At 48.3% G+C, this 19,289-nt stretch overlaps 1 protein-coding gene across 2 annotated transcripts in view; it reads right to left on the bottom strand.

The window, feature by feature from the left end:
* The window catches only part of CHRDL2 (chordin like 2), a 113,168-nt gene that overhangs the window by 32,871 nt on the left and 61,008 nt on the right, over positions 1–19,289 (bottom strand). For both annotated transcript variants that reach the window (XM_083170506.1, XM_083170507.1), the window contains exon 2: positions 544–656. In XM_083170506.1, the coding sequence (XP_083026632.1) occupies positions 544–656 (113 nt within the window). The remainder of the gene's footprint in view (positions 1–543; positions 657–19,289) is intronic.

Raw genomic sequence — 19,289 nt, 5'->3', positions numbered from 1 at the left:
GGCCCATGCGATGCAATGCGATTTCCCTACGGTGCCAGGTTGATTTTGTAAATGATTTGGCATTATAAAGAAATGGGAAAACTCGTCCAAAATCTCGTACTTTCTGATTATCCCACTCTGTTACATTTGTAGACTACTCCGGCCCATGGCGAGCTGATGACATCACACAGCTGCTGCGCGTTCTCCAGCTGTACTACCATCCAGCAAGTCTTCCGCCATGTCCCATAGCTGCTGCATTGTACCGAGATCTGGAGACTGCGGCGGTCGCTGGGTGACGCGTGCTGTGTGATGTGTGTGGTACTGCTGGAAGGAGCCAGTGGAGGATAGGGAGACTGTGGCCATAATGGCCTGTACATCGTAAGCTGCGGTAATCAGATGGGGGTGCGGCATTTAGACAATGCTCGAATATAGCGCCATCTTGGCGACAGCATCTGTAGTGCCACTTCAGCAGAGAGAGCATCTGCAGCAGTGTTACAGAGAGACAGCCTGTCCAGGCATTATTATATTATGACCGGTTTACAGACGGACGCCCGGCAGACTTACCTCAGAACAGGTGCAGCGGATACAGTACACAAGACCCTGAGGCTCCAGGTACGGGTGCCAGCTCTCCCCAGCTCCATACTTCTTCCCATGGAATATGCAGAACATATCCGGACCTGGAGGCAGAGAGAAGGATGTCATGTGACCAAACATCAGAAAATGTGCCCCTTTATACGCAGCGAGGCGCCGGCGAGATGGACATACGGTACGCCAGATTGTGCTACGTACAAAAGCATTCAGATTTACTATAACTGATGCGCAGTGTCCACAAATGCAGGGCGTGACCCATGATTCACCACTGGAAGCAAATATAGAACTTTTATCGCTAAAGCCTTGATAGAAAATACCAGATCAATGACTATAATGCGAGGCATGAGGCTGTAGAAATTATTTCCAACAATCGTTGCCCGGCGTGGGGGGAGAGCTTCAGGTGGGATAATGCGAGTTTTACTCCATAGGGTGAGAAAAGTTCTGTAATCCACGAACCATAATTCCACAGGGAACAGCATTTATAATCCACAGAGCCCGAATCCACAGCAATCCACGGGGAGAGGGGAAGAAATCCCAGGCTGGGCTGCAGGAATCATAATCCGTGAAGACACAATTATAAATCAGATGCCACAGCAAGAACCTAGAACCAAATGTTCCAAATCCATACGTTGGAAAGGTCCATGTCCGGTACTGATCGGAGTCACTGTTTTAGTCTTGCACAAGGCCAGCGAGGTGGTACGTTTACACTAATCCATCAGGGGGGGCGACAGTCCTCTGATGCCCATGTTGTAAATTTTGATAAATACAGATGACAAGTGGTAACTTTTATATCGCTGCAACATTTACATTTATAAAGGGAGAGAATCTGCTATAGCTGTAACCTGTTATAGTCCATATGGGGAGAAGGTTCATGTCCTGTATGGATCAGAGCCACAGAACTTCTTTAGTCCTAACACGGATCCAACAAGGTGAAGCATTCACTCTAACCCATGGAAAGTGGTAGCTCTCATCTGCCCATGTGATTTTTTGTTTGATAAATGTAGATGACAAGTGGTAACTTTTATATCGCTGCAATAAGTTATCACACAAGTATTCGCCACAATCTGTCACAGACACACAGGCAGAGTAGCAATGATTACTTAAGCTGGCCATACACTTGGAGATTTATTGGGCAATCTGGCTGGTTGGAACAAAAATCTGGTCATTTATGGGAGCAAATGACAGTTGACCATTTGCTTTGAAATGCTGGAAAACTGACAAAAACTGTCATTCAGATATTACCAGATTTTTGTTCCATTGGTGTATAGACGTGAGATGCAGGAACTGCAGTGACATCACTCGCTGGGCTCTAGGCTTGTACCCACTATTTCCCTACACTCGCTTGGCTCTAGGCTTGTACCCACTAATTCCCTACACTAGCTCGGCTCTAGGCTTGTACCCACTAATTCCCTACACTCGCTCTAGGATTGTACCCACTAATTCCCTACACTCGCTCGGCTCTAGGCTTGTACCCACTAATTCCCTTCACTCGCTCGGCTCTAGGCTTGTACCCACTAATTCCCTACACTCGCTGGGCTCTAGGCTTGTACCCACTAATTTCCTACACTCGCTGGGCTCTAGGCTTGTACCTACTAATTCCCTACACTCGCTGGGCTCTAGGCTTGTACCCACTAATTCCCTACACTCGCTGGGCTCTAGGCTTGTACCCACTAATTCCCTACACTCTCTCGGCTCTAGGCTTGTACCCACTAATTCCCTACACTCTCTCGGCTCTAGGCTTGTACCCACTAATTCCCTACACTCGCTGGGCTCTAGGCTTGTAACCACTAATTCCCTACACTCACTCAGCTCTAGGTTTGTACCCACTACCTACCTAGTATACACCAAGACCAGTAAACACAGTTATATATAGCATATTCTATGCACAACCCCCCCCCCCCCCCCCCCCCCCCCCCGGCACCACTCATTCTGGAGTATTGTATTAGCATCGCAGATAACAGCCACATTACAGAATCGTTATCCGTTGCTATGTCCCAATAATAGACACAAGGTGGATTATGTTCCGAAATGCTATAAAACAACCCCAAGGTTGTACCGCAAAGCTCAGATTCCGCCATCTTTATACAAAAGCCACGCAGAGGACCATCTGCCAGACTGAGCCCATCCAGCCCTCGGGAGAGGATAATAGAGTTGACAGTGTTTAGGTTGAGAGTTAACAGGTCGACCCTAAAAGGCCAATAGGCATAAGGTCGACATGAAAAATGTTGACGTGGAAATTAATGACATTGACAAATGGTCGCCAATGTCCGTGTGTCGGCCTTTTACCAATGCTGACGCAGTGCATGTCGACTATATGGTTTTGACCTAGACACATACCACCCCGGCGAGTCTCTGGATGGGCTGCGCTGCTCTACGCCTGCTGCTCTCCATTGATTCGCCTCCATCAGTAACAGGACACTCACAGAAGTTCTGTTTGTGTTCCTTTGACTGCGTCTAATGAGCTCGGTTCCATTAGGCTCAGCCGGCCGGGCCAAAGGCAATACTCTGTTGTGTGGGGGAGAGAACATTCCCGGTGCCTATCCTTCATGTGGGGAGATTAGTATATATTATGGCACAGAGCGGGCTCATCGTGGGCACGCTGTCAGTTCTGTATATAACAGCCGTCACGGGCAAGTGTTACAGAGTAACGGTTCTGCTCCCACCCGCTGCCAACATCTGCAGTGTAACAACAAAATGTTTCACATTAAAAAGGTAACAAATATGCCGCACTGCAGGTGGGGCAGATGTGAAATGTTACATTTTGGGTGGGTTCATTTGTTTCTGTGCAGGGTAAATAGGGTGTACTGGCTGCTTTATTTTTCCACTGCAATTTAGATTGCAGTTTGTACATAACTCACCCAAATCTAACTCTCTGCACATATTACATCTGCACTACCTGCAGTGCAGTTTGGTTTTGCCCAGTTGTGTGCTTTTTATATTACCCTTTCACACCGTACAAATAACCTGAGTCCAACCAGGGTCTCTGTGCAGTGTGAAAGGGCCATTAGAAAAAACCCAAGTCCAGCAACCTGACGTTCTGACCCAGGTTAAAGGAAGGGTTTTACCGGGGTTGTTGTGCAGTATACACGGGTCCAACAAGGTGAAACGTTCACTCTAATCCATTGAAGGTGGTAGCTGTCATCTGCCCGTGTGATATGTTTTGCTAAATGCAGATGACAAGTGGTAACTTTTATATCGCTGCAATAAGTCGCACAAGTATTCGTCACAATCTGTCACAGACACACAGTCAAACTCATACTATAGGGAGGAGGCAGCTTCAGCTCCAAGCGCTGCTTTCTCCCCGCCCCCAATGCTCAGCCAGGCCCCCTTTCTAACGCCAGCGACCCGGCTTATCACTGGGTCACTGTGGGGCATAAATTTTGCAAATGCAGGATTGCATCCAGGATGGACCCGTGTCCAAATGACTCCAAACTGAGATAGGTGACAATGGCCATCCTGCCATCAGGATAAAGGAGTCCAGTGGTGGTGGCAGCAAAACAGTCCTACATGGCCATCCTGCCATCAGGATAAATGAGTCCAGTGGTGGTGGCAGCAAAACAGTCCTACAGCTCCCATGGTCGACAAAAAATATCTCTTTTCAAATATCATAGGAGTGGAAGAACTTTACCAGGGACTTTGATCTGCTGCCATCATACTGGTCAAGACATGTGAAGATGTTTAATCACTCACATTCTGTGATAGCGGGGAGTGATGTCCTTTCACATTTCATTTATATAATTGTGGCTTTTACATGAATTGTTACGCTGACAGGGGATAGCAGCGGCTGGCAGGGGATAGCAGTGGCTAGCAGGGTATGGTAGGGGCTGGCAGGGGATAGCAGCGGGTGGCAGGGGATAGCAGTGTCTGGCAGGGGATAGCAGCGGCTGGCAGGGGATAGCAGCGGCTGGCAGGGTATGGTAGGGGCTGGCAGGCTCAGTGATTTTCCCCCAATACAAGCCAAAAAATAAAATGAGAATATTTTTCAACCCATTTCATTAAACTCTGCAATAAAGCCCACTCTGCTATATCTGCTACTTCGCTATATGCACCACTACTGGAAATGTACGGAACATAGCAGAGATTATAGGGTGGCTGGATTCCATCTGTACTGCCTGGGGGTCTCTGTCTCTATAATAAATAATCAGTTTCTTTGATTTTCTTTAAATGTATCCAAATCTAATCAATTCTACCTAACCTACAGCCAACCAATTCTACCTAGCCTACAGCCAACCAATTCTACCTAGCCTACAGCCAACCAATTCTACCTAGCCTACAGCCAAACAATTCTACCTAGCCTACAGCCAACCAATTCTACCTATGCTACAGCCAACCAATTCTACCTAACGTACAGCCAACCGATTCTACCTAACCTACAGCCAACCAATTCTACCTATCCTACAGCCAACCAATTCTACCTAGCCTACAACCAACCAATTCTACCTATGCTACAGCCAACCAATTCTACCTAACGTACAGCCAACTGATTCTACCTAACCTACAGCCAACCGATTCTACCTATCCTACAACCAACCGATTCTACCTATCTTACAGCCAACCAGTCCTGCCTAACCTACAACCAACAAATTCTACCTATCCTACAGCCAACCAATTCTACCTAGCCTACAGCCAACCAATTCTACCTAGCCCACAGCCAACCAATTCTACATAACGTACAGCCAACCGATTCTACCTAACCTACAGCCAACCAATTCTACCTATCCTACAGCCAACCAATTCTACCTAACGTACAGCCAACCGATTCTACCTAACCTACAGCCAACCAATTATACCTATCCTACAACCAACCGATTCTACCTATCTTACAGCCAACCAGTCCTGCCTAACCTACAACCAACCAATTCTACCTATCCTACAGCCAACCAATTCTACCTAGCCTACAGCCAACCAATTCTACCTAGCCTACAGCCAACCAATTCTACATAACGTACAGCCAACCGATTCTACCTAACCTACAGCCAACCAATTCTACCTATCCTACAGCCAACCAATTATACCTATCCTACAACCAACCGATTCTACCTATCTTACAGCCAACCAGTCCTGCCTAACCTACAACCAACCAATTCTACCTATCCTACAGCCAACCAATTCTACCTAGCCTACAGCCAACCAATTCTACCTAGCCTACAGCCAACCAATTATACCTATGCTACAGCCAACCAATTCTACCTAACGTACAGCCAACCGATTCTACCTAACCTACAACCAACCAATTCTATCTATCCTACAGCCAACCAATTATACCTATCCTACAACCAACCGATTCTACCTATCTTACAGCCAACCAGTCCTGCCTAAACTACAACCAACCAATTCTACCTATCCTACAGCCAATCAATTCTACCTAACGTACAGCCAATCATTTTTACCTAACCTACAGCCAACCAATTCTACCTAACCTACAACCAACCATTTTTACCTATCCTACAGCCAACCAATTCTAAATATCCTACAGCCAACCCATTCTACCTACCCTACAGCCAACCAATTCTACATATCCTACAGCCAACCAATTCTACATATCCTACAGCCAACCAATTCTACCTCACCTACAGCCAACCAATTCTACCTCACCTACAGCCAACCAATTCTACTAATCCTATCGCCAACCAATTCTATCTACCCTACAGCCAACCATCTACCTAACCTTCAACTAACCAATTCTACCTATCCTACAGACAACCAATCCTACCCAACCTACAGCCAACCAATTCTACCTCACCTATAGCAAACTAATTCTACCAATCCTACAGCCAACCAATTCTACCAATCCTACAGCCAACCAATTCTACCTAACCTTCAGCCAACCAAATCTACCTAACCTACAGGCAACCAATTCTACATAACGTACAGCCAACCAATTCTACCTACCCTACAGCCAACAAATTCTACCTTACCTACAGCCAACCATTTCTACCTATCTTACAGCCAACCAAATTTACCTAACCTACAGCCAACCAATTCTACCTACCCTACAGCTAACCAAATCTACCTGACCTACAGGCAACCGATTCTACATAATGTACAGCCAACCAATTCTACCTTACCTACAGCCAACCATTTCTACCTATCTTACAGCCAACCAATTCTACCTAACCTAGAGCCAACCAATTCTACCTAGCCTACAGCCAACCAATTCTACCTACCCTACAGCCAACCAATTCTACCTTCCCTACAGCCAACCAATTCTACCTTACCTACAGCCAACCATTTATACCTATCCTACAGCCAACCGATTCTATCTAATCTACAGCCAACCCATTCTATCTAACCTACAGCCAACCCATTCTACCCATCCTACAGCCAACCAATTCTACCTAACCTACAGCCAACCAATTATACCTATCACACAGCCAACTAATTCTACCTAACCTACAGCCAACCAATTCTACCTAACCTACAGCCAACCAATTATACCTAACCTACAGCCAACCAATTCTACCTATCCTACAGCCAACCAATTCTACCTATCCTACACAGACACACATGAAATACTACCGTTACCACATCCATCTAATTCTACCATTACTTCAGCCAACCAATGATACTGTACTTGCTAAATATATATGAAATATGAAATGAAACCCTCCTAAGCTGTCACTACTACATCTAAGCCCCCGCAACAACCCTGGATCCAGTTGGCTCCAGGTTTCACAATGCCACCTCTGCCTGATATGTTTCCCACCTGATAAGATCTGATATGTAATGACGCTGGATGCGTCAGGTATAAGCAGATGCCTCATGCATTGTGTGAGTGTGTTCTCCTGCGGCATCTGAGCCATTCATGTTGCAGGTCACCTGATGCCAAACATCTGTACGCTGCCACTTTTCCTGATTATGGACCAAAACCTGAATCAGGACCTTCCTACAAACATAGTGGGGTGATTCAGTCCTGCTCCCCAGGCCGCGTATATTGGCAGCTTAGCAAGCAGTTTAATGCTGCCCCCGCCGAATACACGCCCCCGGATGTTTACGCTTACACACCCGCTCGCATGCGTCCGCACAGAGGAAAAATTATCCGATGGTTTCTCACTATCGAACGATTTTTCCCTCTGTTCACTCAAATAAGTAAGCCAGGACTTTCTAGATGAACGCTGATGGTCGATATGAAGGCGGGCGTTGAAATTACTAACGCTTCTAAAAATGAAAAGTGGTGATGTTACCCCTAGCAACCATCAGATGCTGTGGAACATTTTATAGGATGCCCTAGAGAATACTTGTGGATCTGTAGAATGTGTCGGTTAGGGATAAATGTGACTCGGGTGTGCACATGTGTATATTCCTCGATACGCATGCGCAACTCCACACCATCGGTCCCCGCAGTGAATTTCCTGCGGACCGAGTGGGTGTGAATTAGGGCCAACATCTGTTCCCCATTACAGAAGCCTCCTGGGCAGTTGGAGGTATGCAGCAGAGAACCACGGACAGCAGCGAACTGTGCCGTCTCCTGCGCCGATGCAGCCAGACCATGCTCAGATAGCGCTGAGAGGCCTCGGTATTTGACTTGATCTCTTGTTGCATCTGTACCTTTTGCACTGCACAAGCTCAAGGTGAAATAGTATCTGAAACTGCGTACGGATCGTAAACGCAATGTAGCAGCAGTATGACTGACAGAAAGCGGGAGGTCGTAATGACTGCACCTGTGCACCAGCTAGGTGGCCTGGGAAATTATCCAGTTAGTAATGACTGCACCTGTTCACCAGCTAGGTGATCTGGGAAATATGACAGTTAGTAATGACTACACCTGTGTACCAGCTAGGGGGTCTGCGAAAAGTGACAGTTAGTAATGACTGGACCTGTTCACCAGCTAGGTGGTCTGGGAAATTAGCCAGTTAGTAATGACTGCACCTGTACACAGCTAGGTTGCCTGGGAAATTAGCCAGTTAGTAATGACTGCACCTGTGCACCAGCTAGGTGGCCTGGGAAATTATCCAGTTAGTAATGACTGCACCTGTACACCAGCTAGGTGGCCTGGGAAATTAGACGGTTAGTAATGACTGCACCATTGCACCTGCTAGGAGGTCTGGGGAATGTGACTGTAATGACTGCACCTGTGCACCAGCTAGGTGGTCTGTGAAATGTGACAGTTAGTAATGACTACACCTGTGCACTAGCTAGGGGGTCTGGGAAACATGACAGTTAGTTATGACTGCACCTCTGCACCAGCTAGGTGATCTGGGGAATGCGACAGTTAGTAATGACTGCACCTGTGCACCAGCTAGGTGGTCTGGGCAATATGACAGCAATGGCTGCACCTGTGCACAAGCTAGGGGTCTGAGAAACATGACAGTTAGTTATGACTGCACCTCTGCACCAGCTAGGTGATCTGGGGAATGTGACAGTTAGTAATGACTGCACCTGTGCACCAGCTAGGTGATCTGGGGAATGTGACAGTTAGTAATGACTGCACCTGTGCACCAGCTAGGTGGTCTGGGGAATGTGACAGTTAGTAATGACTAATCACCAGCTAGGTGATCTGGGAAATGTGACAGTTAGTAATGTCTGCACCTGTGCACCAGCTAGGTGATCTGAGGAATGTGACAGTTAGTATGACTGCACCTCTGCACCAGCTAGGTGATCTGGGGAATGTGACAGTTAGTAATGACTGCACCTGTGCACCAGCTAGGTTATCTGGGTAATGTGACAGTTAGTAATGACTACACCTGTGTACCAGCTAGGTGGTCTGGGCAATGTGACAGTTAGTAATGACTGCACCTGTGCACCAGCTAGGTGATCTGGGGAATGTGACAGTTAGTAATGACTGCACCTGTGCACCAGCTAGGTGATCTGGGGAATGCGACAGTTAGTAATGACTGCACCTGTGCACCAGCTAGGTGGTCTGGGCAATGTGACAGCAATGGCTGCACCTGTGCACAAGCTAGGGGTCTGAGAAACATGACAGTTAGTTATGACTGCACCTCTGCACCAGCTAGGTGATCTGGGGAATGTGACAGTTAGTAATGACTACACCTGTGCACTAGCTAGGGGTCTGGGAAACATGAAAGTTAGTTATGACTGCACCTGTGCACCAGCTAGGTGATCTGGGGAATGTGACAGTTAGTAATGACTAATCACCAGCTAGGTGATCTGGGAAATGTGACAGTTAGTAATGTCTGCACCTGTGCACCAGCTAGGTGATCTGAGGAATGTGACAGTTAGTATGACTGCACCTCTGCACCAGCTAGGTGATCTGGGGAATGTGACAGTTAGTAATGACTGCACCTGTGCACCAGCTAGGTTATCTGGGTAATGTGACAGTTAGTAATGACTACACCTGTGTACCAGCTAGGTGATCTGAGGAATGTGACAGTTAGTAATGACTGCACCTGTGCACCAGCTAGGTGATCTGGGGAATGTGACAGTTAGTAATGACTGCACCTGTGCACCAGGTAGGTGATCTGGGGAATGTGACAGTTAGTAATGACTGCACCTGTGCACCAGCTAGGTGGTCTGGGTAATGTGACAGTTAGTAATGACTACACCTGTGTACCAGCTAGGTGGTCTGGGAAATGTCACCTGTTGTTAGATCTCCTGGACCGGGTCGGACAGCCTATACTTTAACTGGGAAAGCCTTTTTATCAAGCACTGCGGCAATACCTGTTCTATAAGCGCAATCCTGCCGCAGCGTTCCTCAGTAATGCTGTAATAAATAATCCTTTTCTAAATGAATGAAATATATACACTGTAAATAATTACAAATAGTAGACAAAAGATGAACAGGAAAACTTCCGAGTTCTGGTGTATGGGTGCAGCTAAAACACCAATGAAATCTGTGCACCGTCCTAGGAGATACAACACCACCGCGATACAGAAAAGGAGTATTACAGAGCCCCCTGCTGGCTGAGCTGCATACTGCACCTAGTATGCTCCTTACAGGCACAGGCAGGGAGATGCTGATTCTGGATAACCTCAGTACACGGACTCAGCAAGGAGAGGGCGATGCTTCCAAGAACACCCTGAATAACGTCCTGTTTGTGGTCGTGAGATTAGGAGTTCAGGATCTTGGGCAACTCAGTTCCCATAATCTAGGAGACAGCCAATGGAGAAGCAGGATGCCAATACCGATATAATCTAGGGCAGGTTAGATACACTCTGACAGAGGGGATATCCAACCAATGAAATAAGGCAGCTATTTATGTAGCTGATTTTACGCCCAAACACCCCCCTCCAAGGGGTCCCAGTGTCACCAGGCAGATTCCTGGCCTCGTTGAACCCCATTTTGCTGGTCAGCTGTGTAGGAATCACCTCCCTGTCCAAGTTCAGAGGTCACAAGGTTCAGAGGTCACAAGGTCACCTCCCTGTCCAAGTTCAGAGGTGAACACAGTCAGAACGGTCAGCCAGCATACTCTCTACCTGTAGCGTAACAGTACTTGCCAGTACTTGCTGATTGGTGGAATTCTGGAGCTATGCACCAATCAGAGTGTTGCATTCTCTACCAGCCTCCAGCCAGACGGTGAGTGGCTGTCAGCATGCTGATTGGTGGAATTCTGGAGCTATGCACCAATCAGAGTGCTGCATTCTCCACCCGTCTCCCAATCTGCAGTCAGGCAGTAAATGACTGTCACAAGCTGATTGGAGGGTGGTTATTTACCACGGATCGGATCAATTCCAAACTACATGGACATTTTATATAGACACAATTACCTTAAATTAATGACTTGTAGATGGGGCCTTATGTAGGGGGGGGGTGTACCCAGCATAAAGGGGGTAATTCAGGTTGGCTCGCAAAGCACATTGCTGCTTTAAAAAACATGGGAAACCTCTGCCAAAATCTCTCACTTTCTGAAACGTTCACCCTATTACATTTGGCCCTTGGTTTTCTAATGGTCAAAACCATGCTGCACTGCAGGTGGGGCAGATGTAACGTGCATGTTACATTTGCCCCACCTGCAGTCCACATGGTTTTATCCATTAGCAAACAAAATGTGCTTTGCAAGACAACCTGAATCACCCCCAAAATGTGACAACCCCCCCCCCACACACACACACACACACACACATACTTGTACAGTGTGACCTCGTGCAATATAAACATGAGCAATACCTGTAGTTATATGACAACTAGTGGTTGCTATTCTAGTACACAATGATTTGGGGAGAGATGGGGACCCCGAGTACTATTAATAGAGGATTGACGGCATTGTGCCAGAACTCACGGAGATTTAGAAACGTATACTGCTTTCTCTTTTTACGTCATATTCATGTATGTGTGTCCAAGTCTAGTTTTATGTTTGTCTAGTCACATTTTATAGTGTATCAATTAAAAGTTAAATTTTAGCAAATTCACTCCAACCAGGGGAATCACGGGAACTCTACTCGGGGTCCCCATCTCTCCCCAAATCATTGTGTACTAGAATAGCAACCACTGGTTGTCATATAACTACAGGTGTATTGCTCTCATTTATTGCAGACACCAACTGTTATATAAGAGGGTACAATCTGCATAATCTGCCATCTAAAGGGACAAGTGTGATAGTGGGGAATCGGTACATCTGTCAGACCACACTTACGTCTACAGTCATTAGGTCGACCCCACTAGGTCGACTGGCAGGAAGGTCGACCTGACTTAAGGTCGACATGGGCCAAGGTCGACATGAGTTAAGGTCGAATTTGCATAAAGGTCGACATGAGGAAGGTCAACTGGTCATAAGGTCGACATGGGTTTTTCACTGTTTTTTTTACTCGAATGTCGACACAGTCGACATGGACACAGTTGGCAATGAGAATCGGACCCTCGCATCGCTCGCAATGCTTCAGGCACGGTGGCTTGCTTCGCTCGCCACAGCTTTAATAACCTCCTCCACGCCCTAGTGGATGGTAGGGCATGAAATACCGCCTGTCGGCACATGTCGGCTCAAAAAACAGTGAAAAACCCATGTCGACCTTATGACCAGTCGACCTTCCTCATGTCGACCTTTATGCAAATTCAACCTTAAGTCATGTCGACCTTGGCCCATGTCGACCTTAAGTCAGGTCGACCTTCCTGCCAGTCGACCTAGTGGGGTCGACCTAATGACTGTAGATCTAAGTTCATTCTAATAGATGACCGCTTCCGATAGTGGGTACCTCGTCACATAACTACTCAACATAATTACTGAACTTATATACGTATAGATTACCACGCGGAATCTTTGTAAAAGAGTGCCCCAAAAAACAGAGAGTCTTTTCGTCTTCTTTCTCTGCAACTATAGCCACTCTCTTGGGTGCACCTCCACGTCCTAATTTTACAGACGGAACACGATCCCCCTCCATATATAACTGTTATTGTGGAACCATAACCTTATTATATTTAATTGTTTCTTGCAATACATACCTGTGCACCGGTCGCCATCCCCCCTCCCCTTCCCTTTTCATGCAATTGTGACTAACCCAACATAAGAATAAGATAAATACACCTTACAGTACAGTTACCACCGTGGAAGGGTTAAATCGCAAAGCGTGCTCTACAGTAAATCCCACTCTCTAGGCTCCATTGCTCGTAGCTGACTGAAACGTGACCCAATGTAGGATTACCAGACCGCCAGACTCAGAAGGAGTCAGGTTGTGTTTGATATAACGGGATTAGATGTAAGCAGGACACCTCTCCTAACAAGCTATTACTAAACACTGGACGTGTACTCCTCATATGGGCAATGCCAGTGTGTATACTGGACGTGTACTCCTCATATGGGCAATGCCAGTGTGTACACTGGGACGTGTACTCCTCATATGGGCAATGCCATTGTGTACACTGGGACGTGTACTCCTCATATGGGCAATGCCAGTGTGTACACTGGACGAGTACTCCTCATATGGGCAATGCCAGTGTGTACACTGGGACGTGTACTCCTCATATGGGCAATGCCAGTGTATACACTGGACGTGTACTCCTCATATGGGCAATGCCAGTGTGTACACTGGGACGTGTACTCCTCATATGGGCAATGCCATTGTGTACACTGGGACGTGTACTCCTCATATGGGCAATGCCAGTGTGTACACAGGACGTGTACTCCTCATATGGGCAATGCCAGCGTGTACACTGGACGTGTACTCCTCATATGGGCAATGCCAGCGTGTACACTGGACGTGTACTCCTCATATGGGCAATGCCAGTGTGTACACTGGGACGTGTACTCCTCATATGGGCAATGCCAGCGTGTACACTGGACGTGTACTCCTCATATGGGCAATGCCAGTGTGTACACTGGGACGTGTACTCCTCATATGGGCAATGCCAGTGTGTACACTGGACGTGTACTCCTCATATTGGCAATGCCAGTGTGTACACTGGGACGTGTACTCCTCATATGGGCAATGCCAGTGTGTACACTGGACGTGTACTCCTCATATGGGCAATGCCAGTGTGTACACTGGACGTGTACTCCTCATATGGGCAATGCCAGTGTGTACACTGGACGTGTACTCCTCATATGGGCAATGCCAGTGTGTACACTGGACGTGTACTCCTCATATGGGCAATGCCAGTCTGTACACTGGGACGTGTACTCCTCATATGGGCAATGCCAGTCTGTACACTGGGACGTGTACTCCTCATATGGGCAATGCCAGTCTGTACACTGGGACGTGTACTCCTCATATGGGCAATGCCAGTCTGTACACTGGGACGTGTACTCCTCATATAGGCAATGCCAGTGTGTACACTGGGACGTGTACTCCTCATATGGGCAATGCCAGTGTGTACACTGGGACGTGTACTCCTCATATGGGCAATGCCAGTGTGTACACTGGGACGTGTACTCCTCATATGGGCAATGCCAGTGTGTACACTGGGACGTGTACTCCTCATATGGGCAATGCCATTGTGTACACTGGGACGTGTACTCCTCATATGGGCAATGCCAGTGTGTACACTGGACGTGTACTCCTTATATGGGCAATGCCAGTGTGTACACTGGACGAGTACTCCTCATATGGGCAATGCCATTGTGTACACTGGGACGTGTACTCCTCATATGGGCAATGCCAGTGTATACACTGGACGTGTACTCCTCATATGGGCAATGCCAGTGTGTACACTGGGACGTGTACTCCTCATATGGGCAATGCCATTGTGTACACTGGGACGTGTACTCCTCATATGGGCAATGCCAGTGTGTACACAGGACGTGTACTCCTCATATGGGCAATGCCAGCGTGTACACTGGACGTGTACTCCTCATATGGGCAATGCCAGCGTGTACACTGGACGTGTACTCCTCATATGGGCAATGCCAGCGTGTACACTGGGACGTGTACTCCTCATATGGGCAATGCCAGCGTGTACACTGGACGTGTACTCCTCATATGGGCAATGCCAGTGTGTACACTGGGACGTGTACTCCTCATATGGGCAATGCCAGTGTGTACACTGGACGTGTACTCCTCATATTGGCAATGCCAGTGTGTACACTGGGACGTGTACTCCTCATATGGGCAATGCCAGTGTGTACACTGGACGTGTACTCCTCATATGGGCAATGCCAGTGTGTACACTGGACGTGTACTCCTCATATGGGCAATGCCAGTGTGTACACTGGACGTGTACTCCTCATATGGGCAATGCCAGTGTGTACACTGGACGTGTACTCCTCATATGGGCAATGCCAGTCTGTACACTGGGACGTGTACTCCTCATATGGGCAATGCCAGTCTGTACACTGGGACGTGTACTCCTCATATGGGCAATGCCAGTCTGTACACTGGGACGTGTACTCCTCATATGGGCAATGCCAGTCTGTACACTGGGACGTGTACTCCTCATATGGGCAATGCCAGTGTGTACACTGGGACGTGTACTCCTCATATGGGCAATGCCAGTGTGTACACTGGGACGTGTACTCCTCATATGGGCAATGCCAGTGTGTACACTGGGACGTGTACTCCTCATATGGGCAATGCCAGTGTGTACACTGGGACGTGTACTCCTCATATGGGCAATGCCAGCGTGTACACTGGGACGTGTACTCCTCATATGGGCAATGCCAGTGTGTACACTGGACGGGACCGTGCACTGCATCTCCATTGTTTTACTGTAACTCATTCAGGGTGAGACAAGGGGACTGACAGCATGTACTGTATGTTTATAGGAACATGACGGAGGAGTGCAGGGGAAACCAGAGCAATGTGGGGAGAATATACAAACTCCACACATATGGCTCTTACAATGGTTAAATGACGCCACTGAATATGTTAGCATGTGCGTAATATCGACATGTACATAATGCCGACATGTGAAATGTAGGCATTCTTCATAGTCTGGCTTTGGTTAAGGCAAAGCTACAGGAGGAGAGTGTTAGGTTTAGGTACTAGGGGGAGGGTTAGGTGCTAGGGGGAGGGTTAGGTACTAGGGGGAGGGTTAGGGTTAGGTACTAGGGGGAGGGTTAGGTGCTAGGGGAGGGTTAGGTGCTAGGGTAGGGATAGGGTTAGGTACTAGGGGGAGGGTTAGGTACTAGGGGAGGGATAGGGTTAGGTACTAGGGGGAGGGTTAGGTGCTAGGGGAGGGATAGGGTTAGGTACTAGGGGGAGGGTTAGGTGCTAGGGGGAGGGTAAGGTGCTAGGGGAGGGATAGGGTTAGGTACTAGGGGGATGGTTAGGTGCTAGGGGAGGGTTAGGTGCTAGGGGAGGGATAGGGTTAGGTACTAGGGGGAGGGTTAGGTACTAGGGGGAGGGTTAGGTACTAGGGGGAGGGTTAGGTGCTAGGGGAGGGATAGGGTTAGGTACTAGGGGGAGGGTTAGGTGCTAGGGGAGGGATAGGGTTAGGTACTAGGGGGAGGGTTAGGTGCCAGGGGAGGGTTAGGTGCTAAAGGGGGGTTAGGGTTAGGTGGTAGGGGAGGGTTAGGCACTAGGGGGAGGGTTATGGTTAGGTACTAGGGGGAGGGTTATGATTAGGTACTAGGGGGAGGGTTAGGCACTAGAGGGAGGGTTATGGTTAGGTACTAGGGGAGGGTTAGGGTTAGGCACTGGGTGAGGGTTAGGCACTAGGGGGGAGGTTAGGGTTAAGCCCTAGGGGAAGGGTTAGGCACTAGCGGGTGGGTCAGGGTTTGGCTATAAGAGGAGAGGATTAGGCACTAGTGGGAGGGTTAGTGTTAGTCACCAGGGGAAGGGGCAGGGTTAGACACTAGTGGGAGGGTTAGGTACTAGGCAGTGGCGGAGATACCATAAGGCAGCCCCCGCTGCTGCTTGGGGGAGCGGGGGCTGCGTGGGCGCCGGGTGCTGGACAAGTGAGTGTGACAGACAGAGAGTCTGTCACACTTCACTCAGTGGGGGCGGGGGCGCCGGGTGCCGGACAAGTGAGTGTCCGGCACACTACACACAGTATGCGGCTGCTTGTGCCATGGCCGCCCGCCCACCGCTGCCCGTGCGCTCGCTTATCACAGGCGAGTCAGCGCGGGCGCGGCCATGACAGTGGCAGCACACAGTTGCGTAACTCCTTGCCAGATAAAGTTCCCCACTAGCAGCCGCGGCACTTCTCCCTACTGTCACAGCTGCCGGCTCTAAGAGCCATGCTGGACTGCTGCGGCGGCGATGAATCTGAGTGTGAAGCAGCAGCCTGCAGGGTCCCAGCCGCAGCTGCTAGCACGGGACTTCTTCCACTCCCTTGTCTGCCCGCCACATTGCCCGTCGGTGCCCGCCGTACCTGCATCTCCCACCTGCTGTAAGGTTAGAGAATATTTAGCAGCATCACATTTTTATGGTATTTTTTTATGATTTATGTGTATATTTTTTGTGTGTATGATACAGTGGTGTAGGGGGGGGGGGGAGGGGGGTGCAACAAACATTGTTGGCAGGGGGGAGCCAAATTTGTAGTTACGCCACTGGTACTAGGGGAGGGGTTAAGCACTTGAGGGAGGGATAGGGTTAGGCTGTAGGAGGAGAGGGCTAGGGTTAGGCATTAGGGGGTGAGTTAGGGTTAGGGTATAGGAGGAGAGGGCTAGGGTTAGGCACTATTATTATTATAATTTTATTTATAAGGCGCCACAAGTGTTAGGCGCTAGGGGAGGGTCAGGGTTAGGCACTAGGGGGAGGGTCAGGGTTAGGCACTAGGGGGAGGGTTAAGCACTTGAGGGAGGGGTGGGGTTAGCTACAGCCTCTGTACCAGGTCGCTGTTAGACCACCAGTGATAAAATTGCGAGTATTTTGATATTATGACCAAATAGACATTCCCATGTCCACATTATCAGTAATGTATCACATCTACAGTATATGAAGCAGAAATTCTTATTCATCCAATTTTCACCTCACCTGTATGTATACAGCACTGATGCCAATTATAAGCAGCAGATATAGGCCACATCCTAACCTACGAGGGCTATATTCTCTATTGCTGACAATATGAATGTATACCTCTCACATCCCACCTCTAGCCATTGTATTAAATAGTTCTTATATTGAACAAAAAGGTCAAACGGCAAAGCATAGCATGTCGGTCATCGTTATATATATATACATACACCCATACCGTATATACACTGTATATAGAAATACCTAATGTCCCACGAGGAAGCAATTTACCGAAACATCCAATCGATAGGTCGACAGTGTCTAGGTAAAGTCAATAGGTTGTCCCTATATGGTCAACGTGACAATGGTTGACAAAGAAAGGGTTGACATGAGGTCTCCCCGCGGTTTTCACAACACCAGGTAAGTCTACACTTAAAGAAGCAGCGCTGACATAGAAACATAGAATGTGACGGCAGATAAGAACCACTTGGCCCATCTAGTCTGCCCCTTTTTAAAACTTGTTACCTCAAACCATATTTGATCCTTATTTCTTTGTAAGGATATCAATATGCCTATCCCAAGCATGTTTACATTGTACTATACTGTATTTGCTTCTACCACCTCTGATGGGAGGCTATTCCACTTATCTACTACTCTTTCTGTGAAGTAATTCTTCCTCACATTTCCCCTGAATTTTCCTCCCTCTAGTGTCAGTGCATGTCCTCGTGTTCTGTTGCTCCTCTTCCTGTGAATAATGTCTCCCACCTGTACCTTCCTCCCTCTAGTGTCAGTGCGTGTCCTCGTGTTCTGCTGCTCCTCTTCCTGTGACTAATGTCTCCCACCTGTACCTTCCTCCCTCTAGTGTCAGTGCCTGTCCTAGTGTTCTGCTGCTCCTCTTCCTGTGAAGAATGTCTCCCACCTGTACCTTCCTCCCTATAGTGTCAGTGCATGTCCTCGTGTTCTGCTGCTCCTCTTCCTGTGAACAATGTCTCCCACCTGTACCTTCCTCCCTCTAGTGTCAGTGCATGTCCTCGTGTTCTGCTGCTCCTCTTCCTGTGAAGAATGTCTCCCACCTGTACCTTCCTCCCTATAGTGTCAGTGCGTGTCCTCGTGTTCTGTTGCTCCTCTTCCTGTGAGGAATGTCTCCCACCTGTACCTTCCTCCCTCTAGTGTCAGTGCGTGTCCTCGTGTTCTGCTGCTCCACTTCCTGTGACTAATGTCTCCCACCTGTACCACCCTCCCTCTAGTGTCAGTGCCTGTCCTCGTGTTCTGCTGCTCCTCTTCCTGTGACGAATGTCTCCCACCTGTACCTTCCTCTCTCTAGTGTCAGTGCATGTCCTCGTGTTCTGTTGCTCCTCTTCCTGTGAGGAACGTCCCCCACCTGTACCTTCCTCCCTCTAGTGTCAGGCGTGTCCTCGGGTTCTGCTGCTCCTCTTCCTGTGAGGAACGTCTCCTACCTGTACCTTTCTCCCTCTAGTGTCAGTGCGTGTCCTCAT

Source organism: Crinia signifera, chromosome 2 (assembly GCF_055691185.1).
Source record: "Crinia signifera chromosome 2, ASM5569118v1, whole genome shotgun sequence".
Taxonomy (NCBI): Eukaryota; Metazoa; Chordata; class Amphibia; order Anura; family Myobatrachidae; genus Crinia; species Crinia signifera.
Note: the sequence above shows the minus strand (reverse complement) of the source record. Positions and strands in the feature narration are given on the sequence as shown.